At 35.6% G+C, this 25829-nt stretch overlaps 1 protein-coding gene across 2 annotated transcripts in view; it reads right to left on the bottom strand.

Moving 5' to 3' along the window:
- Positions 1 to 2228: 2228 nt before the first annotated feature.
- SLC12A2 (solute carrier family 12 member 2) overlaps positions 2229 to 25829 on the bottom strand; it is a 102912-nt gene continuing 79311 nt past the window's right edge. Inside the window, exons 18-27 of one of the 2 annotated variants that reach the window (XM_026507877.4) lie at positions 23446 to 23552; positions 20022 to 20101; positions 17208 to 17333; positions 14262 to 14309; positions 12703 to 12825; positions 11118 to 11229; positions 8983 to 9069; positions 7578 to 7713; positions 6565 to 6632; positions 2229 to 5144 (exon numbers count right to left, since the gene is read on the bottom strand). In XM_026507877.4, the coding sequence (XP_026363662.1) occupies positions 5009 to 5144; positions 6565 to 6632; positions 7578 to 7713; positions 8983 to 9069; positions 11118 to 11229; positions 12703 to 12825; positions 14262 to 14309; positions 17208 to 17333; positions 20022 to 20101; positions 23446 to 23552 (1023 nt within the window). In that variant the 3' untranslated portion in view covers positions 2229 to 5008. The remainder of the gene's footprint in view (positions 5145 to 6564; positions 6633 to 7577; positions 7714 to 8982; positions 9070 to 11117; positions 11230 to 12702; positions 12826 to 14261; positions 14310 to 17207; positions 17334 to 20021; positions 20102 to 23445; positions 23553 to 25829) is intronic. The other variant, XM_044387366.3, reaches the window with a different exon arrangement.

Here is a 25829-nt window from a genome sequence, read left to right as displayed (position 1 = left end):
AATTCCATTCTTCACAATCCACTGTTTCCCAGAAGGAAGTATGAGTGCAAGGCTTTTAGCCGTGAAGAGGCCAATCTTTCACAATCCTTGAATCTTTCTTGGAGCCTAACTTTCCACCCTCCCCCACCCCCTTTCCCAAATTATCCCTGTCATCTTTTAAATTTCTTAACTAGTGAAGTTTCTTAGGAACTCAAAGGAGAGTTGTCTAGACTTAAGCAAAAATGCTGAAGGCTTAACATAAAAATAACCTGTGGCTTATTGGTCATTCAGATAAACTCCTATAGCTCCTTTTTAAACTGTAACTACATCCTTCAAAAATGGTTTAACTGGGGGCTAAACGTATATATAAAAGAGCAAGTAAAATTGTCTCTCACAGAAGTGGTTAATATGCCTTGATGTGTATCGTATGTAAGTCAAAAACACTGTCTGCTTAATATTAAAACTTTTCTGGTTTATCTGTTATTAGATAGAAGACATAGAATGGCCCTGTAAACTGCTTCCCTTCAGACCGGGTAAGTGAATGCTTCTAGGACAAAAGCTCCATGTTTCTCCCCCATCCCAAAAACTTCAGTCATCTAATGAGGTTCCGAGCAGTATTGAGTCACGGGCCTCTCTGTTTGCTTTCAGGGTCCACGGATCACTGATCCTATGCTGTGGATCAGAAAAGTACAATTTATTTTCCTTTGCAGCTGTGGTCAGAACATCTTGCTAATTTGCATTCGTATCTGAGAAGAGTGGAACAAAGGGTATGTGTGGACACGATGCTAGTTTTTGGGGATGAGCTCCTGATCTAGGAGTAGAGCCGCCACAAGTAAGGATGCACAATGAGGGGGGTAGGGGACCAATTCAGAGGCCTTCACATTTTCCCTCAAACAATACTTGCTCACTCTTGTCTAACACAAAATTCAAGGGTAGATTCAAGAGGAGAAAATGGGCTTATGTTCTCAACACTCCCATTTAATAGCCTACCTGAAATGCCTATCACGCGTGAAAGGGGTGTCCGACCACCGTCTCCAGATTCCATAAAGAGCGACAGGACTTAGATCTTTTAGGTATTTCGGTCGTCTACAAAGACAAGTATATCTAGTTAACGCACCAACACATTCTGTGTATCTCCTACCTAAACGAGCTAAACTAAACCATACTTTCTGATGAGTATTTCCCATCTTTACTTAAACTCCCATCTTTACTTAAACAGTCAAGCATGAAACTATCACGTATTTGCTTGGAGACTACAACCATCCTGTTGATACCTAAAGGCAGAATTATATCAGAGACATTTAGCTTTTTTTCCCGGTGAAGGAACAAAAAATACCTGCTGGCTGGAAGGTGAACTCCATCTCTGTTTTGAAAACTGTTGGATGCTCGGATATCAGGAAATGCCGCATTCATAACTGCCCTTGATTCTCTTTTAACTCCCCAAAGAAGCCACTAGCCTGAATAGATTATTGGAAGGTAAGCAAGAAGCAAAGAGCATGCAATGGATGCGTACCTTTGGTTTCAGATCTATGAAGCCAGACTGCAGCCAATCTATTTCTCATTGGAATTCGCATTACCTGAGCACACACTCGGGGCAATACTGGATGACTAGTTTGGAAATGGCCAGTCTATCGCAGCTCCCTCAACTATGGATCAGGCAGCCGTGAGTTCGTAATAGAGATATCCCCGGAGATGAAGGATCTGGGCTCTGGGCCAACATTCTTCACTGATTGAGCACATGACCCCGGGGAATTCCCTACATTGCTCCAAGTTGCTTTCCCAAGAGTAAGAAAGAGAAAAGTAACTGTCCTGCATATATAACACACCTACCATCATGTTCAAATGAGAAGGTGAAAATGTTTTATAAAACCGTGAATCAGCTTAGCCAAAAATCTTCTCAAGGAAAGACAGGGACTATGGATCCATCTTAGTCTAGTTTCCTCATTCCTAAATGCATGATTTGGCCCCAAAATAGTTTTAAAAGAATTAGGAAAGTAAGATCACTTCTTAAAAAAATCAAAATGAGGTGCATCTTCTGTGGTTCAATCACACTGTCAAATATCAATAGTGATCATTTCAAAGGCTTAGAGATAGTGCACAATTTCAAACAACCTTCTAAGGTATGCATATTAAACGTAAAAGCCACTAAAAAACTCAGACATCGTGAAATCACAGTTATATAAATAAGGGCACATCACGAAGTTGCCATAGATTTATAAAACAGACAAAATAGAAGAGTAGACATTAAATAGTTTTAATGAATCCACTTCCTTTATTGCAGTAACCTCTGTACAAAGCAGCAACTGCAATACTCAACGTTAAAACATTAGAAAAGCATTTGTGTGACAGTTATAGTACAGTATTATCAAAATATGACATTTTCAAACTTAGTAGATAAACATCCACCAGAGCTCAAATCTTTAAATTATTTCCATAGTCTTTTAAAAATATGTAATGTCAGAAAGCATACAAAAAGAATGTAAAAGGAAACCTAGAATACAAATGAAATAATGTAACAAATAAATATCTGATTTAATTAACCGTTAATCATCAGCTTAACACCACCATTCTCTCTAAACCCAATGAGTATTCACCTATAGGAATAACGAACTGTCAAATGCCATTGCATATTTATTTCCAAGTTATCACCAATGATTAGAACTCAAAAAAAAACATTTTGGCATGAAAATAATCAAATTCAGCATAAACAAAATAAACTAGAATAGCTTCAACACTAGCTAGCCTCTCTAAGAAGTGCTGAACTTTATTAGAGTACTACAACGACCTTGAAAATTTTGACCTGGTGTCTAGTGTTAAGTGAAAGTAATGCATTTTTTTTTAAGTGAAAAGTTTCTTACATTATTTCACAGACAATATTACCCCCCCATTATGCATATTTAGATATATTTTATGTACTTTATACACATATGTATGATGCACGACATTTGGTTCCTGCAGTACAGATCACAATGATGGTTTCCTGAATGGGAAAAATTCAAAAAAAAAAAAAAAATAAGTGTACCTGTGCACATTTCAAGATAGCAGCACTCAGTTCATGCCCTATTATCCATTTAAAAAGTTCAAACACGGTATTGTTTACTGAATAAGATGACATTTCTACTGTCTTTCCTCCAAAACACTACAAAACCTGCAATAAATGGAACAACGCTGTGAGTTATAATGTAGGGGGAAAAAAAAACCTGGAAAAACAATTACTTCATTTTAACATTCGAAATTCAAAATTATTATCAGATCCCCACTTTTCTATTCATTTCGTGTATGCTCACGCAGCAAAAATACTGCACTACTGACAACAGTAGTGATTTTATCGCTATCTATCCAGATTCATGAAAAACTGCATATAGTCTTCACCACCGAAAGTTATACCAATGAACTCACTGAACAGCACTGTAAAGGGTGTGTTCTCCGTTCCTCCCTGAACAGTAACTGTGTGAAGTTACATGCCCTTCAAATGATCACCACTGTTCTCTGTGAAACCTGTCTCTTTCAATCTAATTTTGAACTTATGTTTACTGAAACCAAAACATGTTAATCGAATGAATCTTGATCACTTTTAAATGCAAAAAACCAGCAACATAAATGTCATTATATATACACATATGCATCTGTGTATGCATACACACATACATACACACATACAGATATGTAGACATATATCCCTTGAAATGTTTTTAGGAAATCCTTCCTTGAATAAAAATGAAAAACTTCACATTAATAATTGTATATAAAGCTTTTAGTAACAGTACGTATGCACTGTCAAAATTGTACTAGTAGACTATGATGTCAAAACAGACATTCCAAAAGCACAAACTGGCAGTTTTTCTTAACACAAAAGTTTTAAAGTATTAAGAATGGATTAAATTTAAATGTTCAGAATAATCTGTTCAAACCTGAGTATATTAATTAAGACTAAGTGTACTTGACAATTGAATGAATTAAGCCTAAAAACATTTCACTAAGAAACCAGTGGTCCATTTAACCATTTGATGAAACACTAAATATTTTAATGATTTATAAAGGATGTGTATAGTGGAATTCCACATATTGTTTATTGAAATACTCTATTTAATGACATTGCTTTGTCTAATTTTCCTCGAGAAAAATCTTTTAGCATTTCTTAAAAATCCCTCAAGATTTGAGGAAAACTATAAATTAGGACAGATCTCTCTTCTAATAGATACAAATCATTTTGAGGACTTTGGTCTAAAGAATGACAACAGGGGATTTTTCAGCATGGTATACAGAAGTACTGAATAAATCTTCAACCTTCTCTAAGATTTCAAATAAAAATACAAATAACAGCCAATTAGAGATTTAAAAAAAAGAAAGGTTTATTGGGTCTTTTTTCCCTAGATCTACATTTTATACATACCCAGACAAACCTAACCTTTCGGCTACCATTTTTGTTTGTATTGTTTTGTTTTGTTTTTTTCGCATTTTTTATTAACTTGCCCTAATTCTCACCTTTAGTATCTAACAGATACCTTTATAAAAGTAATAGAAAACATACAGTACTCAACACTAATTGGTCAATGGAAGAAGAAAAGCAGTGTCCATTTCATTTTAAGGTGGGAGAGACTAGAAACGAAATAACAGCTAAAAGCAAAATTTGACATTCTATAAATTTATAAAAGAGGATATATGGATGAAATTTGGTTAATTTCAGAAGGCACCTCAAGGCTAAAGGCTTTTTGTACTCTTTCATCAATCATAAAATAACACACTTTTATTGCTATTCAAGTAGCAAAGGAAAACTTTACTCTCGTGAGCCTCAGTCCAACAACGAGGAATCATCATCATTCGTTAAGACTGAAATACAGAACTGACTAGAACTGAAGTCTCCATACACATATCAGTGGAGCAACGTCCCTGTGTGCTTTCAAATTAATGAAAAAGTGAAAGAAAAGTCACAGTTCGCCATTGTCATGTTAATGTGTCTTTGAAGATTTCAGTGACTTCACTAGGCACTCAAGTACCATCTGGAGGGCTATCCACTGTACTGGGGCATTTAAGAATAGAAGGTAAGGACACTCTGATGATTCCCACGGACTAGGAGAATTGGTGGTAGGTCCTTCGAAAGAGCTTCTAACCATGCCATATAGAGAGCACTAGACACAGCACCTTTCCGGGCAACTGGCAGACTCCTGGTATCAAAAAGCAAAGGAAAATTAGGTAATGCATTAAGCTGAGAAAAATAAAATGTAATAAAAATTATATATTGAGTCACGAATAATAGTAACTAAAAAGTACAGTGCTTACACATTATTTTGGAGTGCAGGCAAATTATGAACATGGTGTAGCAATCACTATACTCATATCACTATTCCCCCCTTTTCATGTTTGAACAAAAGATTTTTAAAAATTCATCTAATAAGAACAGAAATGAGTATTTCTATAAACTGCAACACATTTGGTATCTAACATTAAACCTCCCATTTCCCCTTCTTCAATAAGGACAGAATTCTTCTGGGAGAAAGGGATGTTTCTACCTAAATTAAGAAAGCAGAAACCACACATGGATAAATGAGATTGAAACATAATTAATTCTACATATTAGTTTTCAGCTTTTCGTATCTTTATCTTTCTGGGCTTTCATTTGTATCTGTAGATAGTAGTAGTAGTAATCAGCTGCTCCAGAGAGTGTTTCTCTCTAGATTTCTAGGTTTTAACATATTACATTACAGATACCTGATCAGCAGCAGCAACACTTGAAATTTCCTGCTGTTTTGTTTTTTGTTAATCAAAATAACAATCCTTTGGTATTACTTTATTTCATCATTTGCCATATTTTTGGAGGCCTGAAATTTTTTTTTTTAACCTATTTAAGGACCCCCGCTTCATGATGGAGAAAATTTGGGTTCAAGTAACATGTAGCTAATCTGACTTAGTGAAAGAAAAGCCAGATAGTATCTATATCCACATGGAAGACAAAACGTCTGTATGTAATGTTTTTGTGTGGAAACATGGGGCTGCAGATTCAGACAGGAACCACTTTTTAAATTTAATCCCCAAGACAACTCTATGGTATTACTTCTAGGAGGATGTTGGCTGGGGTCCAAATTTTCTTTTTTTTAAGATTTTATTTTTTTTTAAATTATTTCAAGTACAATCTACGTAGCCCCAATGTGGAGTTCGAGCGCACGACCCCAACGCCAAGAGTCAAATGCTCTAACTGACTGAGCTAGCCAAGTGTCCTACACCTCACCCTAGGGTCCAAATTTTAACTTGAGGCCCTCATACCTCGCATATGCTTAACGCCTATGCTGTACTGTCCTTCAAGCCAAGGAATTTTTAAAAGGTGGGAAAAAAGATAAAGGAAAAATTCCAGAATAAACTATTATGATAAAGAATTACTTAGATTCTTGCTTTTCTTTCCTCCTACCTTAAATGATTTCTCCATATGCTTAGAGCAAAGCGTATTAACGAAAGTCTGCGTTTTCTTCCTTCTATCTAGTTAAGTCATTACTGGGGTTTATATAGGTATGTACTTGGTATGGAAATTGATCCTAATTGCATGATCCTAAAATGAATGCTCAAGAAAATCTGAGTATAGATAGTACTTACATGACAATGATATTAGCTGTACTTGAATGTTCCTTTAATAATTCATTTAACCTGATCTGCCGGTAGGTCTGAAATGAAACAGGACAAAGTCATTCCTGGACCATTTGAAAAGCGGAATTTAGTGTAGTTCACAGAACTATAAGTAAACAATAAGAAACTAAAAGAGTTTTGCTGTAATGAAAATACCTGTCCCTTAATTTAGAAAAGAACTAATGATTTAAAAAAGTTAAAAATTGAGCTACCCTATGATCCAGCCATTGCACTACTGGGTATTTACCCCAAAGATACAGACATAGTGAAGAGAAGGGCCATATGCACCCCAATATTCATAGCAGCATTGTCCACAATAGCTAACTTGTGGAAGGAGCCGAGATGCCCTTCAACAGATGACTGGATTAAGAAGATGTGGTCCATATATACAATGGAATATTACTCAGCTATCAAAAAGAACGAGTTCTCAACTTTTGCTGCAACATGGACGGCACTGGAGGAGATAATGCTAAGTGAAATAAGTCAAGCAGAGAAAGACAATTATCATATGGTTTCACTCATCTATGGAACATAAGAACTAGGAAGATCGGTAGGAGAAGAAAGGGATAAAGAAAGGGGGGGTAATCAGAAGGGGGAATGAAGCATGAGAGACTATGGACTCTGAGAAACAAACTGAGGGCCTCAGAGGGGAGGGGGGTGGGGGAATGGGATAGACTGGTGATGGGTAGTAAGGAGGGCACGTATTGCATGGTGCATTGGGTGTTATATGCAACTAATGAATCATGGAACTTTACATCAAAAACCAGGGATGTACTGTATGGTGACTAACATAATTTAAAAAAAAAAGAACTAATTATTTATACACACTGTTCACATACAGATCCAACTTAGAGGAGACTGAATTTACACAACTGGTTCCTCCTGTAACAAACGACAGTTCTTGATACTTACAAGACGACTTCCTTATTTAAAAAAAAAAATCCATGGAATATTAAGGAAAAGAAAGCAGAAGAGACAGCTACCTTGGTCTTATAGAGTTCAAGCTCATTGTCTGTTATTCGCCACGGTTCATCTTCTTTCATTTTATCTGCAATATCTTGTTCTTTGTCATCTTCATGAAGTCTGTACGGCTCAATCATTTCATCAAAAGCTACAATACTTTAATAAAAAAAAAACAGAAAGAACACTGACAATTAACCTCAATTTGAATTCCTTAACACTAAGATCTCCAATGCTAAATTAGACCTTGAGAAGTAGTGTTTTCCATCTATTATGCTCATTTCCCTACCCTGACTTGTAACCATCACTTTGGCAACTTATTCAGAAAACAGCAACTGCTAGTTTCTCAAACTGATAAGAAATTTAGAACTGTATTCACATAATAGAATTCCAAGTTCAACTGCTCACACTCACCTCTCTGTATTTACCCCCTGCTCCTATGCCCACCGTCCTCAACCTACGTACATTTCCATCACAGTAGCTAACGTGATCCTTTTGAGCAATATGTCAAATTGTATTGCTCCTTTACTCAAAATACTCAAAAGCTTTCCTAGTTTAAGTACCAATGAATATAAAGAGGAACGGTAGTAGAAAAGGTATTAGACTATTCTGAAGAGAGGAGTGGGCAGATACTGAACATTTAAGATGCAGAATTAATCTCTAGGTCCCCAGATACTTAATAGGGTAAAAGAGAGTAAAAGAACATCAACATTCTAACCCTCTATGAATGTGAAAAACATTTTTCAGTATCAAGTCTCATACAAAGCTCCTGGTTTATATTATTTTATAAAAGGAAATAAATCCTTCCCTGATCATAACCTTACCAAGTATACCTGGTTATTTTCTATTTAATTCTTTACACTAGTTTCATCATTTATTCAACATTCATTTGAGAATAATTAAAATTATGCCTGTTAGTATAAATATATACATATTTACAACATCCTCTATGTACCATTTTCAGGTAGAATATTCCATGAGTATACTTTTCTTTGACTCTTGAGAATTCTGAATGTAACTATTATAGGCAAATTCTTAGATTCTCCTATTTTAGTAATAAAGCAAAATAGTAAAAAGTAGTACATAACATGGAGTAGGGACTGAGTGGTGGTAATGGATACAGGCATGAACAGTGGAAATTTAAAGAACCATGTGGCATTTCTGTGGCATTGGGATTTTCGGAAATTACTTATACAACAGTAGTTGAATTCTCTGAAAACTGAAAGCCCTTCAGACTTCCTCTGGGATCTGCTTCAGGCATGCCAACCGTCAGTGTCAGATTAGAAAGCGCTGACTTCACATCTAACTAACAGCAGGCAAAACCCCAGGTAATTAGTTGAAGCTGAATGATCTGTTACCGGAATATCTGAGTAGGCCACCCATAAAAGAATCAGACATTTGCACAGAGTAATTGATCCAACAACTTACTTTTCTTTCTTTGGTTTAGTATTAATATCTCCTAAGACCATGATATCAGAGAAGTCTATCCGGAACTTGCTAAGCAAAGTAGCCATCCTAAAACAAAAATGAATAGCATTGAGATACACGAAAGCTGTACGCAAGTATTTTTATTCTATTTAGGGCTGAATCACTATATCTGAAAAAGCATGATTTATAGGAAAACTGTATCAGGTGCTAAACAGAGTCCATCTGACTTAATTCACATTGTATGTTCACCTAAGTAGACATCTAAATTCCCTGAGTAGAGTCTCCTGTTACATTCTTTTACTTTCTCTGAATCTCATCTTAGTATCCAATAAAGAACGGGTAGAGCAAGACATTAATAATGAAATCTGAATGGCAACTAGTTTTTAAATTTAATTTTTTTCACGGGGAGTGAAACAGACCTCCAGTTACAGAACGAACAAGCCGCAAGGATGAAAGGTACAGCACGGGGAACTGTGAGTGGTATTTCCTAGCGCTGCCTGGTGACAGATGGCAGCGGCCACTGTGGAGAGCACAGCATGACACACGGACATACTGAATCACCCTGCTGTGCTGCAGCTAATGTAACCCTGTGTGTCAGCTCTACCTCAGTAAAGACTTTTTTAGACAAAATTATATTGGCAAGTATATGGATTTCAGCAAAAACTAGTAAACACTTGTAAGCTTAATTATTTTTGGATTATTCTTCCATCCATGAAGAATGCATATCTCAAGGTCTAAATAGGACTTTTTGGGGCCAAACTAAGGCTATAACTGATGGCAAATAAAGTTCACAGAATTTTGAGGTGGGGAGACTGGGACAGACATGAAAAAGGGGCTCCAATAAGCCTCTGAGTTTTCAATAAAGAAATATGTTTTTGGAGGCAGAGATGGCAGTGAAGCCTTGGAGGCAAAAATAGAAAGTGGAAACATACATACAGGAAAAGCAGTTAGCAAAACAGGATTCTATCTTCAATAAAATGAGTTTTCTAAATTAAGATATTAGAAAACAGACTGGCTACAGGTTTAACTTTTAAATTATTTCTACTATTTCTTGCATACTTCACTGTTTGAGATAACACTTCGCTGAATTCCAGTATAAATCTACTACGTGTGTAGTAGATATTTGTGTTAGGGCCCACAAACCTCAAATCAAAGATACGAAAATCAATATAAAATAAGCCCCAGAACGCAATGAGTGGTACCAAGTATGTTGTTATTCAGGAAGGTAGGGTAATAACCGATGGGGAGACATGGGTAAAAAAAAAAAAAAAAAAAAAAGAGGAAAGGTATTATGAAGAAAGTGATAGCAATGCAGGACGTGAAAGGATGGAGCATTTCCACAGAGAAGAGCTATTTCTAGTAGAGATGAGGAAAGAGTAGGAAGGAATACGAGTCTGAAATTGCGTGTTTAGGGCAGGTGCAGAACTGTAAAATGAAGTCTAAGGCAGAGTTGGGGGAACAGGACAGACCTCCGATGGTATGTAACAGAGAGGAAACTGAAAGTATTTTGGGCAGAGGAATCATATGATCAGAGCTCTGGTTTCCAAATGTGAGCTCAGGAGCAGTGTGTACAATATATGCTTTGAAAAGGTCAAAGACAAGACACGGGGTACTTAGCGAGGCTCTGGAACCAGAACTAGAATGGTGACAGCACAGGGGAAATCAGTGGGTGACAATGGCATTCTGCGTTTCTGTTGTCTGCAAGTCTACAAAATGTATCTCACATGTGAATATGTAATTTGGGGGCACATCCCTGATTTTGATTTAAAAAGGTGCTTAACAGTCTAATGCTCCAAGTTTTTAGTACTTTCTAAAATGTCAACATAGGAAAAAACAATAGCACTAAGTACCTACAACTTCAACAGGAAGACTAAATTAAAGAGAATGTGGTCTATTACTCCACACACGCGCACACACACACACACACACACACACACACACACACACACAAAGAGAGAGAATGTGGTTTTATTCGTTTAGCTAGAATTTTTAGCTTCGGTATAGAACAGGGCAACATGACTGACATTTTCTGGATTGTCTCTGTTTTATCCTATCAAATAAATACTGTAATGTACTGCAATAATGAAATATATACTGGAATAAGATAAATGCTCTTCAATTTAAGTTAGACTTACGCTCTCCGGTCATGGTCTATTCGATTTATTTTCCCACCAATGAATACTCTGATCTTACAGTCTTTCCACTTTTTCTTGGTAGTCAGAAGATAAGGTATCAATAAAGTCAAACCTGAATCACAAAAAAATAAAAAATCATTTACTATATGTTAATTTCTCAATTAAGAACTTTTAAGTCAATTTAATCTCTAAAAACACGTTTACTACAACTCAGCATTAAACACAATTTTTCTTTCCGTCCTTTCTTAATAATTCGGTCAAAAAGCCATGAGGTAGGCCTGAACAAAGAGGAAAGCCCAATGGAGTCAGGCCCATGTGAGGAAGGCAGTGAGATGGGGAGAGTGGCCTGGCAGTCAGAAGATCAGTCACATACAGAAGGAATAAGGAAATGAGAGAATTCACTGAACCTAATGGAAGCCAGGTTTCTCTCTGAAATGAGAAATACAACAAGGGAGAAGCTAGACTGAAGCCTGCAGTGTTGAACTGGAATTGGTTTTCAATCTATACCTACATATACAAACATATACATGTGTGTTTCTGAGACCCGTCCACTGAGAGGGCCTGGGGGAGTAGGGACACCCTAGTAGCCACAAGCGTATTTAATGCCATGATCATTGTTCCTAAATATTTTTCTCCACTAAAAGCAATCTGGGCTCCTTGGGCAGATGGTGATTCAATGGCTGGTGTAGGCCAAGTACAAAAGTGAGCCTAGAACATCTCATTATTTCAGAAAATAAAAAACAACGGGGAAATCACAAGCAGACATACAAGTTAGTCTCCAGAGGATCTTGCTAGCCAAATACGGGAACAATGTGAACATCAAAACAAATCATGAGAATGACAAATCATCTACTGAATACAATGGGAATCGATGAATCCGCAAGGACAGAAATAAGGAGAAGGCTCTTCCTTCCTTACAATAAAATGTCAACTAATAAATGAGGAAGAATTAACAGGATTGGAAAATCATCATTTGACAACCACAAACACACCACACCAACAATAGCAAGAGGCAAAACCATCAACGGAGGCTACAGATGGTGGGTGGTAAAAGTTGCAGTAATAATGGCCTATTTACATAACCCCAAAGTACCTTCCCATCCCCTAATACAGGTAACTACACAAAGGGAAACAGTCACTTCTCATTCTCAAGATCTAGTGAAAACCAGCTTACTGAGTGGTCAAAGTGAACTTCACCAATGATGAGGCAAATCAACATCATGAGCCCCCTGACGAAATACAGACAGAAGAGCAAGGCATCACTGCTGTGAGATTTCTTCCAAAATGATGTAACTTCAACCAATTATGATGAAAGAGCAAATGGTACTTCAAATCTAGTGACATTCTAAAAATGGTCAGTAATATTTAAAAAAATGTTAAGGTCATGAGCTCAAGGAAGAACTGGTCAACTTCCAAAGTGAAGGACACTGAAGAGATAACAATTAAGCCTGACGCCTGATTCTGAAATCAATCCTCTTGCTTTGGGGAATGTTGTCTGTGACTGAAACATACACGCCATTTCTCAATACCATTCCCACAACTTCAGTTTATGTAAAATTGCTAAAAAGCATATTAACAACCTTACCTCCATCATCAAAAAGCCACCAGACGTCAATAGTGTTCTTCCCTTGTTTTTTCTGAAACTGTGTACTAGCTTCAAGAAGCTTTTGGTCAGCCACATTTAAGGGCACAGCAGGGCCTTTGGATTCTAAAGGATTAAACAGAAAAATAAGATGTAAGGGAGATAAATATTAAGCCCCTTTTGCTGAATTCCTATAGTTTCCTAACTTTTGTGTATTTAAATATTTATAATGCAGATAATTGTATATGGAGTCCATCACAAGCTTTCAGTTGTTTAAAATTTAAATGTACTTTTTGAAAAATGGTTATGGATAAATATATCTTTACAAGAGCTAAACTCATCCAAAGTATCTTGTCTAATTTCTAACATTTTGAAGCATTGTGAAAGAAAGAGAATCATAAATACCAATCAAGAATATTGTAACTGACTGCTAGATTTTAATTTTTGAGAAGCCATTTTAGGCTAACTGGACAAATTAATTTTATGCCTATTCTGTGAACATATTTCTTTTGTAATGTGGTTCCTCAATAATATAAAGATCAAAAAAATTTCTTACACATAATGTTGTTATAAATAATATAAAAGACAGAAGGAAGTGGAAGACAAATGAATACAATCTAATGATTATCACAGTGAAACCTCCAAGTATAAAGAAGGACACCCTCATCTTGACCTAACTTGTCCCCTCGGTATGTGATGCCCAAAGAAAAGAGCCACGTAACGACACATCTTTCTTTGAAGCACAGAAAGATGGTGGGAACTCCTTGGAAGGGCACCGTCTGCTGCAGGTCTCAAGAATAAAACACCAAGGGAGTTCCCATTTATAGTCCCAGGAATTACAAAATTAAAAAAAAAATCAGCACTGACTCTATGAGCAAGCAAATGACCATTATGAGACTCCTACACTAAATTTTTAACAGCAGGAATCCAAGGAGGAGACCCGATCACTTCTGCAGGATGTGTCATTCACTTCTCATGCTGCCATGATGCACGCAAACATGACGAATGATTTTGCATGATGACATAATATGGCTGCCAAACCACACTGCTCCGTAACTCTCACCTCTATCTCCTTCTCATAAAAGTCATGCACGGGGACATGACTGTGTATCTCCCAAACGCAGCAGGGCTGTGAGAAATATTGTAATTTTTGAAATGAAAAATATATTAGTATCAAAATTAAGGGCTTGGCTGGGTACAACTGATGGTAAAGAATGCAAGTGACACCGGCAAAGAGACCCATTTCAGTGTCTCTGCTTATCATCTGAACCATGCAGTTTAAAATAAAAAAACTAATATTGACAATCAGGGTTTGAGTATTTCAGAAATGCTAAGATGATTTAAAATAATTTTTCTTTCATGTAATACCTTTCCCTGGGATGATTTAACTTTTTTAGGTGAACTAAAGATTATTTTTTTCTAATCTGCATTCAATAAATAACTGTAACATCACCTCGCCATGGAAATAAAAACTCAGGTAAAAAAATAAAATAGCAGAGTTGGAGTTAAAGAGTTAACAGTATGAAAAAGGGGATTAAAATAAAATGATGAAAAATGCCTGCCTTTTTTCAACAGTGGTTGAGTTGGAGTCTTGCCATCCTCTTCCTCATCTAGATTATGTTTAAAAAACACAAAATATAAGTTAATTGCCTTTATATTAATAAAATAATGAAAATGTAAATAGAGCACATTTATAAACAAAGCACAGTATGAAGAGACAGGCTGTGAAAAATAATCAAGACTGAAGATAGGTATTGTCTACACTGAATGTTGAGGATTTTTAAAAGCAAACATATCTTTAGACCCCCTCCAAGAGGGCCACTGATTAACACTCACTCCTAAAGTTTATTCCTGTAAAACTGATAAAAACTTCCACAGGATTTTTAAACTTTAAAATTTTCATACTTGAAATCGGTTGAAAAGATTCAGAACTATGGCTTATAGAATAGAAATATGACATTAAAAAAGGACATTGCAGATAATATCTATATTTTAATCACTGCCACTGCATCACTGTGCAAATGACTGAAAAGTGATTTTAGAAACATATAATGGATACTTGGTATTTGTAAAAGTTAATCACTTGAAATAATAAGGAATTTGATCAGAGACAGTCTTTTGGTTTATATAAAATACCAGGTTATACAGGTCTACAAATATATATATATATATATATATATATACATAAAATATAAGCATATATATGTTTATGCATATACATATATATGCACGCAAGTACTGGCTCATCTATATTTCAATATCTGTAAGTATTTTCTTGAGTTAACGGTTTTCCTAATCTCCCTAGTTTTTTTCTTCATATAAGCTTCCTTTCGTTGTCTGAGGCATAGAGAACTCCCGACTTGGACAGAAAGGAGTTCACTGCTCTTGAGTCAGTGGCTCCCAGGATTCCAGTATTATTACCTTTAATTCTTTTCCTGGCTGTGTGAGCTTGAACTAGTTAACTCCTCACCTTCCTTGTTAGTAAGAAAGGTGAAGGATACCTACCTCTTCAGATCATTATGCTGCAAGCATGAAAGCACTCATCTCAGTGCCTAGCACAAAGTAAGCATTCAAAGGGCACTCTTTTTGTCCCCTTGCCTTCTGTGTGCCCCAATAACCAAGACAGACATGCCAAACATCTAGTATTATGTAATAATTACACAAGAATGATTGTCTGAAGACTTCAAATAGTATATGTAATACATGTAATATATATCATGTTATATATATATAATATATATTATTATAATTATGTAATAATTACTAAGAATGCTTGAAGTCTGAAGACTTCAAATTATATAAACTTTTCTACAGTTTCTAGGCTAATTTTTAAAATAACTGGCTAGAGAGAAAAACACAAACTAAAATAAATACTATTTTTGAACACTAATTTCTTATGCCTACGATGGAACAAAAACATTTCAATGATTACATCTGATTTTATAGGATTAAATATTTTTGTTCTTATAAAGTAGATATTTGATACTATCTGTCTTTGATGATAATAAAAATATATGGGCACACTGTGTATTCATTTCAAAGAGCTCAAAAAAATGTCAAGGAAATCCTGACACTTAAAAATGACTTACACTAAGGTGTTTAAAGATATTAAAGGTATTTATATTTTTATAATAAAAAGGCAAGAAGATTCCCACTCTGTACAATAATGACTTCACAAGACTGTGACATGCAGTCATGAGCTAACATACGGGTACCACCCACTGCAATGTGGGAGGCACAGAGTAGATGCTTGATGTACTAACTACTTCTTCCTTTCCCATCATAGTTTTACCTATCAATTCCTAACAGATTCTGTAAAGAAAGGAACTATTCTAGGAAAAAGAAAATGGTAGTAAAAATAAAAAGTAGGAGAAAATGAAAGCATGTATACCATAAAATAAAAATAAATGCAGGAACATAACAGTTATCAAATCTTTATTATAGAGTTTTGAGATGAAAGAGGAAAAAATTATAATCGAGACAGCAAAGAACTTAAAGGGAAAATGGGTGTCAACTAAAGCCTCAACTACCACTACTCTAAGCATACAAGGTAAGAAAGCAGAGAAATAAAAAGCAACAGCAATGTTTCTGCATAATCTGGAAAAGATCAATTTCAAAGAGACAGGATTTGTCCAAGGTAATCGATTTCAGAAAAAGAATGTAATTGTTTGATAGGAATCAAAAACGTATGATATGGTTTGATGATTTACAGTGCAGTTTTTTCTTGTTGTGTGCCAGCTGGGGCTAAGACAGATGGAGATACTGGACTGATCAGAGGTAGGAGAGTGAGGGTGGGAGAGTAAGATTTGGAAGTCATCCCTCTTTCCATAAACGTGACATAGATATATGGATGAAATTATCTGAAAGCCTCATGAGATTCAGAAACCTGTGTGTGGCTTAATGACATGAGCCACCACGGGTAACATGGTCTGCAAGTACGGCCTAACGGTTCAGTAACCAAATACCAACAGCTCGTTCCTTCAAAGAGACTAAATGTGGAATAAAATTGCATTTCATTTTTTATTACATGGTTTTACCTCAACAACTCCAGGTGCAGTAGATGTAAAAAATACTCGGAATTTCTCAGCAAATAAATAAAATCCCTGGTATTTAAATATCTTGAATTATGGAAAAATTAGGTAGATTATTTTTATCAATTTCATTCCTTTCAGGGTTATCTTATGCTCTACTGCATTACTCTCAAATTACCACATTTCTTTCCAAGTTCAAATTTAACCTATGCTTCAAGCTAAGTTGTTCAAAGTATAAATAAAAACATACAAGAACAAATGAGTGTAATTAACTGGCATGTTTTCTGTTGTACAATCTACTTTAATACTTGAAAAATAACTAGTCATTTTGTAGCCATCCATTTTACCTTATCAACTAGAAATGAGCAGTACAAATTAGAGAAGGGCTTACTTAGTAAGACACGTTACATAATAAAACCCATTTCTCCCAAAATTAAACATTACCATGAATATATCTCTCGTCTGAATAAAAATTACCTTTGTGTGTAACAGCTTTCTCATCAGATGGTTTTGAAGTATCTAAATCCGATTTTTTACCATATTCCATACTTAGTACCACATCCTTGACACCAGGAGATTTTTCTTGTGATGACAATAATTCTTCTATGGACATGAAAGTAATCAAAATGTTATCTAAATCTTGTTTTAACCATTAATGAAAGCAACATGGTATAATATTAATTAAATGACAATTCACAGCAAAGTTTATTATGAAATAGTAAGTTTACAAAAAATGATTTCTTATGTGAACATATGTGATCATCTGTTCTGGAAGGACTACTCACTCAAATTTATCTTGAGCCATGGCTAAGCATCAGACATTTGAATCAGGTGCTGGGGAATTCGTAATGAGTGAGATTCAAGGAACTTAAGAATGTGTTAGACAAAAGAATGATGTATAAAATGTGAATGAATTCTACTCTCAAAGTCATTTACACATGTAAAAACTGTATAATGTGACAAGTGTTCACATACATGTAAGGTGACAGACGACACTGAAAAGTTATACTCCGGACTAGAGAGCTGAAGCCAGAGGATAAGCTCATGGTAAAAGTACCATTTCTTCATTTTTATTTTTCCTTTTTGAAAAGATTTTATTTCTTTGGGAGAGAAAATGAGAGAGCACACAAGTAGGGGGAGTTGCAGAGGGAGGAGAAGCAGGCTCCCCGCTGAGCAGGGAGCCCAATGCAGGGCTAGATCCCAGGACCCTATGGTCAACCCTACACGAAGGCAGATGCTCCACCGACTGCACCCAGGAGCCCCCATTTCTTCATTTTTAAAGCACTTTTCCCATTTTCTATCTTTTGGGAAGGAGTTAGTCAACAGTTAACTTCCACCATGAAAACATGCATCACAAAGACAAACACCTATGACAATGGACCATCCACACGTAATCCTCGGGATGGATTAGCGTGTCTCATGAGAGAAAGTAAGAGAAACGACATTACCAGACGTACCAACACTATGCTAACAACTTCACAAGCTGTGTCTTTACTGCGACCCATATGAAGTAAGTACAATTTGGGGTTTTTTTTTTAAAGTTTTATTTAAGTAGTCTCTACAGCCAACGTGGGGCTCAAACTCATGACCACAAGATCAAGAGTTGCACCCTCTTCTGACTAAGCCAGCCAGGTGCCCCAGCGATCATGTCTGAAGAGATGAGGAAACAGAGGCTTGGAAGGTGACAGACATGCCCAGGCTACACGACTATTGTACTAAGAGAAAAAGGTGGGATTTTCAAAGGCGCTCTGACCCCACAGCCTCTGCTCTTACTCCTGTGCTGAACCAAATTCCCGTCTCCAAATCCTGATGATGAGTAACAAGAACTTCAAAACAATTTTCATAATGATTATAAGCACACGAAAATATTTTCTTAAAGTTCCAGTCACATTGAAATCTCAGTAAATGACAGAACCATACATAAAATTTATTAGTCAAACTGTGATACTGCTGAGCGTGAAAGGGAACACTACAAATTATGTGGTGCTAACGGGTACCCTAAACCTCCATCACTGGTAGTGCAAGAGAGAATGGAAACAGTGTTTTGCAAGGCCTACTCCCGAGGAAGAAAATGCATTTTCAGCAAGCCATACTTTTGTGTTACATGGATAAAGACTTCAAAGCGTTCCTTTCAAAACGGCACAATACCCTTGAAATGGTGGGAGGCGGGGGAGGATTACAACCGCTTAAATACATAAACAAATGACAAAAGTTCATGATGTGCCGCTCAGCTATTCAGGCTTAGCTATTTTGGATGATTGAGTTAATTAACTGATAAGGGTAAAATATTAGGTATGCGGTTTTCTTCAGCTTATAATACTTCTACTAGAAATATTTTCTACTAGAAAATCATTAGAGGCTATGGAATTTTCCAAAGTTTTTATTAAGGTGGGCAAAAGTAACCAGTACACCTTAATTAGATTTTAAGCTTCATCTAAAAACATTTTTTTTAAATGCTTTAAAAATTACATAGTTAGAGAAGAGATTAGTGTCAGGGATTAATGATGGGGGAAAGACAGAGAGTCTTTGGGGGTTTAAAGGGGTAGCACAAGGGAGATCTTTGTGGTGATGGAACAGTTCTGCAATTGAATGTGGTGGTTATATGAATCAACCACATGTGTTACATGGCAGAGAATTACACACATGTTCATGCACACATGCATACACAAGTGTAAGTAAAACTGATGAAATCTGAATAAGGTAAGTAAACTGTCCCAATGTCAATTTCCTGGTTATGACATATTAACGATAGATATGCAAGATGTTACCATTGAGAGAAATAGATGAAGGGTACACAGGACCTGTCTACTATTTCTTTTTTTAACTTCTGATGAATCTATAATTATTTCAAAATGAAAAAGTTGAAAAATGATTCATAATTCATAGGGTCTTATCTTTAGACAGAGTAAATGATATCACCAAGTTTAGATTTTCATTATAACTCTATAAAAAAGCATGACCTTCGTGAACATGAAAATGATGATTCAGCAGTCCTTAACATTTTATCCTCTATTTTATTTATCACGTGCTTTTAAAATTTGGCCAATCTAAAACCATAACTAATGCTTGTTTCTCTTAAGCTTATGATTTAGATTGAATTTTATTCTCTCCGTTAACAATCACCACCCATCATCCAGTTTGGTACAAACTGGTGGAGCCAAACAGATCCGATCTTCACATGCCATACAGTAAGTACATGACAGACTTGACGGGTATGTGAGAATGACACATACTTTGCTAACAAAGTCACTTCTATTTTTAAAGTAAAAAACTGATTCAAGCAAGATTTACCTTGTCCTTGAAGATGAGATATATCCAGACCCTCTTTTAGGCGGATAACCACTACTCCATATTGTATGTCAAAGGCGTCACTATAAGAGGGGGAAAAAAAATCAAAATCACAAAAATTTTTGTGTCCTCCTCTATAAAATGAAGGCAATAAGAGATGATTTCTCCTTCAGCTTAAAATGTGCTTTTAAAAATACAGTGAGGCCCATATGATGTTGGTTTCAAATCCTATACCAGTCCCTCTCCTTTTTTCTGTACTACTCTTAAAAACCTCCTAAGTGTAGATCTTTACAGCACTGATACTCGACCCACACCAGCCATTTAAAAGCAGTGCCTGTACTAATATCATATCGTATCAGAAACAAACTAAAATTATAGAAAAATAATGTTAGTATTCCCACCATACTTTATTTAGGCTTATACCCTTAAAGTCAAGATAAATACATGAAGACAAAAGAGATTCTACTGAGAATGGGAACAGGTTGGAGAGTCCAAAGGGATCACTTCTGAAAGGAGTCGGTGTATTTTTTTTTTTTTTTAATTTTTGAGCCAGTGTATTTTAAAGCAATTCTTACATTTTTACAAAAACAGTTTAGTAAGTAGTCCAAAGATTTTATATGCAATTGCAGGCATGTATTCATATGTCCTTTTAAGTTTTTTAAACACAAATGGGAGCATCCTATAACACACACAAAGTACATTAAAACCTCAAAGCAACTCTAAAACCACACTTCAATGCTGGAAACTTTGTTGAGACCATGAATCATGTAGATGCAAGTTCTTCTCAAATCTACTGCAAGAATCACAAATTCCTAAACTTCAGATTGTTCCCCAGAGTGTAACAGGCTTAACTTTTATCTTTCATTATTATTTTTAATTGTGTAAGCAACGAATATTCATTATATACAAAAAAGTGATACATAATCTATAGTTATATATAGCAAAAAGAAAAGGTTAAAAGCTAAAAAAAAAATCAAATTTTGGTTCCTACTGACACACAGAAAAACATGTTCTATTGTAACAGGTCTTTTATTGGTGTTTTGTTTTTTTTAAATCATGGGGAGACAATGTTGGCCTCATTCCCATAATGAATTAACTAAGGTCTGAAGAGATTCATTAGAAAAAGAAATTAATGGACATATTAACCTACCTCAGCTGTATTATCGAAAGACCTAACACTAGAGAAGAGTAACTATAAGTATTTAAAAAATAGTTACTAAATCACAAGTGAATTAAAATCGATTTGATTAAAGAAAAGCCAGGAAATACAGATTCCTGAGTTTCCTTTGGATTAAAATAGCTAAATGTTTTTGCTATCAACTATAGGGATTTCTATAAGCTATATAATTTCTCTAAGCTATAAAAACTGATTTGGAGTTTCAGACCCTCCATTGCTGTCACTAGGCACAGTAAATACAGTAAACCTCAATTGCTCAAAGTATTTATAATCACAACCAAAACTGAAGTGTCACAAGATAAAAGGATAAGCAATATCATTGCTTTAAAACTGCCATCAGTCTCCATGGCCCTGGAAACCAGAGAGCATTCTTTTACCTATCTTTTAATTGCATCTCACTAGTCTTTCATCTTGAGAAAGGAAAAGCACAGCCCATGGAGGACAGCCCACATGACTTAATCTTTCTTTTGCACTCTCCTTCCTTTCCGAATCCCCATATATACAAAAATACACAGGACAGAGTTAGAAAGCTGGATGAAATCATGCTTACAAACAGTAATAACCCCAAAGCTAAACAGTAGTTGCAGCACCTGAAGATCCAACAGAGCTTTAATTTTACTAAAACCATTTACAAATTACTTGGGAAAACTTACTCATTGTATACTTTACTAATCAATACAAAGAGATGTTTTAAAAAGTAAAGTACGACATCTGGTTACTCCTTCAAAGTTATTTCAAGGTAGCTATGAAAACAAAACTATCCTATGTGGTACAGGTAAGTAATTACGGTTCCAACAGGAGTTCCAGTAAGGGAAGTAACTCGAGTGAGTTAAGGGTAATCAGATCAAACTTCAGAGAAATAAGATTTGAATCTGGTCGTAAGAGCTCCTTTGCCAAATATAATTTTTTTTTAAAAAAAGGACAATTGTTTGTACATAAGGGAATACTTTATAAGGATGAATGAACAGTTCTATTTTACCAGCAGCTGTAGTAAGAAAAATTATTCTTCAATCAAGGATGGTGGTGTGGGGCACCTGGCTGGCTCAGTGCGGAGAGCATGTGACTCCTGACTTCAGGGTTGTGAGTTTGAGCCCCACATTGGGTGGAGAGAGAACTTAAAAAAAAAAAAGAACAGTGGTATGATGGACTCTTAACTATTGAGAATAGAGGGTTGCCAGAGGGGAGTTGCTAGGGGGATGGGAGCAAGAGGTGATGGGGATTAAGGAGTACACTTATCATGATGAGCACTGAGCGATGTAGAGAATTGTTGGATTACTATATGCTATACCTGAAACTAATGTAACACTGTATGTTAACTATATCAGAATTAAAATAAAAACTTAAAAAAAACAACGGTGGTGTGAAAGGGCATCTTTATTCTTTAAAAAGCTGTATGAAAGAGATAAAGAGACCTGTTAAGCAAATGCCAGAATATTAGGAAAAGGAAGTACTTCAAAATTAAGAAGAAAATCTAGCAAAAATAAAAAGAAGTTTTATTCTTTTTATTAAATAACTCAGTTCCAAAAAACATTTGTGGTGGATAAAACAGATACATTCATAAAAAATCAACTGTAACAAACAGACTAAAATCAGAAAGAGAAAAAAAAAGACAAAGTAACAAAAAAATAAAAAGAATGCATTAGACAATCCATACAAAGGCAGCTGAAGTCATGTAGACCAAAACTACGCTCGCTGATAAATAGCATTCATTTGAAATACCACTATGAAGTGAATAGCACTCAGAATTTACACTCAAGAGGGTAGAAAAGCAAAGCATATAAGTACGCTAAAAAAAGAAATGTAAATGAGCTAATGCACAAATCAAACAATTAACTGCAAAGTCAGTTTCCGAGGAGAGCAAACTGAAACCTTGAGGGTGATATCAGTGATGATACGCCTTTCTCAGCTCCAGATATTATAATGATTTAACAGAAGGTGACAGGTCTGACAACACTGAGGAAATCCGCTCTACAATAGCTACAAGGATACAAGAAAGCCTCCTACCTTAAATGGGAAGCCAGAGTGTGCACATGTGTGTGAATGTCTGAATGTATGAAGAGACATAGAAAGATCAATCAAAAAATTTTAATAGCTCATCAGTCGAAAACCAGATAACCCCATCTGTTCATTCTTATGCTTCTATTAGAAGAGACTATATGAGAAACAGCCTTTACAAACAAGTGAAGGCTTCAAAAACCAGTTCAAGTTTTCATTTTCTGAGCCAAGTTACTGAGTTAAAAGGATACTTACTGAAATATGTTTATGTACATATCCACATCCCTCATATCTGCTTGCAGCCAATCTTTCTTAAATCCAAGGACGAGCGTGTTTGGCTTCATACGCCCAAGACCAGCAGCCTAAAATACAGGAAAAATACAACTTTAAAGATAAACTATTCAGCAAACCATTTTTTAAAGGATCAAATCCTTCAAATGGACAGGCTATAAACATTTTTAAACTGTGCACCCCTATCAGCAAAAATTCTTGAGCATCCAATACATGCAGGTTTAATAAACTATATATATTAATCACCTATTGCTTATGATTAAACATATACAAAAATGGAAGATAAATGCTTTAAAAATTCTAAATGGACACTTTCATACTCACATGATTTGCCAAAATTTCTATTTTTTTAATAAGAAAAAGATAATAGAATATATCTAATCTTTCATATAAATCATAATGAGAGTGGTATTCTTAGGTATCTATTTTGATATCCATTAACACCCAGAAGCAAAAGTCCAAATGGAAGACAAGCATTATTGGTTGCAGTTCTGAATCACATCAACACTAAATTTTGACTTCTTTCTACCAATCATGCACAAGTTTCTCCTGAGAAGTGGCTAAATTCTTCTTAACTTTTCTATCAAATTATTTTTTGTGCAACTCCATCTAGAGTTGCAATCCAATATGCTTAACATATCCCCAAATTCCATGAATTTCTTCTTTTGTAAGATAGTAAAACACACTGATTTTCGAACCCCATTATCTATTTGCAAACCCTCTCTGAGCCCCAAACAATAATTCTCTAACCACAAAAGAGGTAATTACCCATCTCTTGCCTCCCTCCAGGTCCTGGTAACAGCTAATATACTTCTGTCACTTGAATTTGCTTATCCTCGATGTTTCAGTAAGTGTGATCATACAGTGTTTGTCCCTGGTGACTGGTCTATTTTATTTAGCATCATGTCTCCCAGGTTCATCTGCGTTACAGCATCTATCAGAACTACATTCTTTTCTGTGGCTGAATGATATTCCACTGTTCGTGAATAGCGCATTTTGTTTATCCATTCATCTGTTGACAGATGCTCACATTGTTTCCACCTTTTGGCTAGTAAGAAACGCTATCAACACTGGCATACAAAAATAACAATCTCTTTGAACCCAGCTCCAATTTCTTTGCCTGTATGTCAAGGAGAATTGCTGGTCATATGCAGACCCCACGCTGTGCTGAGGGACCACTGAACCGTTTCACACAGCAGCTACAGCATGCAACAAGCCCACCAGCAATGCCCATACTTCAATTTCTCCACATCCTCAGCAACACTAGTGATTTCTTGGTTTGGGGGGGGGGGGGGGGGCAAGAAGGGGTTGTTTTAAATTATAGATATCCTTGGAGTGTAATGTTCTCTCATTGTGATTTTGATATGCATTTCCCTAATAACTAACGATAGTGAGCATCTTTTCATGAGCTTATTAACTATCTTTAGATCTTCCTTGGAGAAACATTTACTCAAACCCTTTGCCCATTTTCACTGGGTTGTCAGTCTTTTTCTTCCTGTTTTAGAAGTTCATATACCCTGGATATTAAACTTCATCACATGTATGATTTACAAGTATTTTCTTCCCTTCTGTAGGTTGTCTTTCACTTTCTTGATAATGTCCTTTGAGATGCACGGAAGTTTTTAATTTTGATGATGTCCAATTTATTTACTTTTTTCTTTTGTTGTTCATGCTTCTGGTGTTGCATCTAAGAATACACTGCCAAATCCAAGGTCATGAAATTTTACCTCTGTATTTTCTTCTAAGAGTTTTATGGTTTTAGCTCCTATATCGCTGATCTATTTTGAGTCAATTTCTGTGCATGATGTGAGGTCACATTTCTGTTTTTTTTATTTTTTAAGGAAATTCTACTTCCAATGCTGGGCTCAAACTCATGACCCAGAGATCAAGGGCCACACGTTCTACTGGCTGAGTCTGCCAGGCACCCCACACTCAAGTTTTTAAACATGACATATTGTAAATCATGTTGTGCAAAGATTAGTTTAATTCAAGTATATATTAAGTGCTGACCATTGGCCAGACACTGTCCTAAGGACTTGGTATAATTAGAAATATTCTTAACCATATAAAGATTAAATCCATCCTCAAAAAATTTCTCTCCATGTACAAGTTTCTTTCAAAAAATAAGATTTTTTTTCTCCACTCAATATTAAAAACCACCCTTTGCCTTTAAAGGACAGATAAAAAATAATCATTTTTTTTTACAATTATCTGTTAGGTACCAAGACAGCCACTAAGCACACAGTTTTGAGTTTGTTTGTCTGGTAAAAGAAAAGCAAGAAACATCTTTAAGTTTTAGAGCTTTTTAAAGAACTAAGCCACAAAATAACCAGTAACTTCTTGATGGC

This window comes from Ursus arctos, unplaced genomic scaffold (assembly GCF_023065955.2).
Source record: "Ursus arctos isolate Adak ecotype North America unplaced genomic scaffold, UrsArc2.0 scaffold_5, whole genome shotgun sequence".
Taxonomy (NCBI): Eukaryota; Metazoa; Chordata; class Mammalia; order Carnivora; family Ursidae; genus Ursus; species Ursus arctos.
Note: the sequence above shows the minus strand (reverse complement) of the source record. Positions and strands in the feature narration are given on the sequence as shown.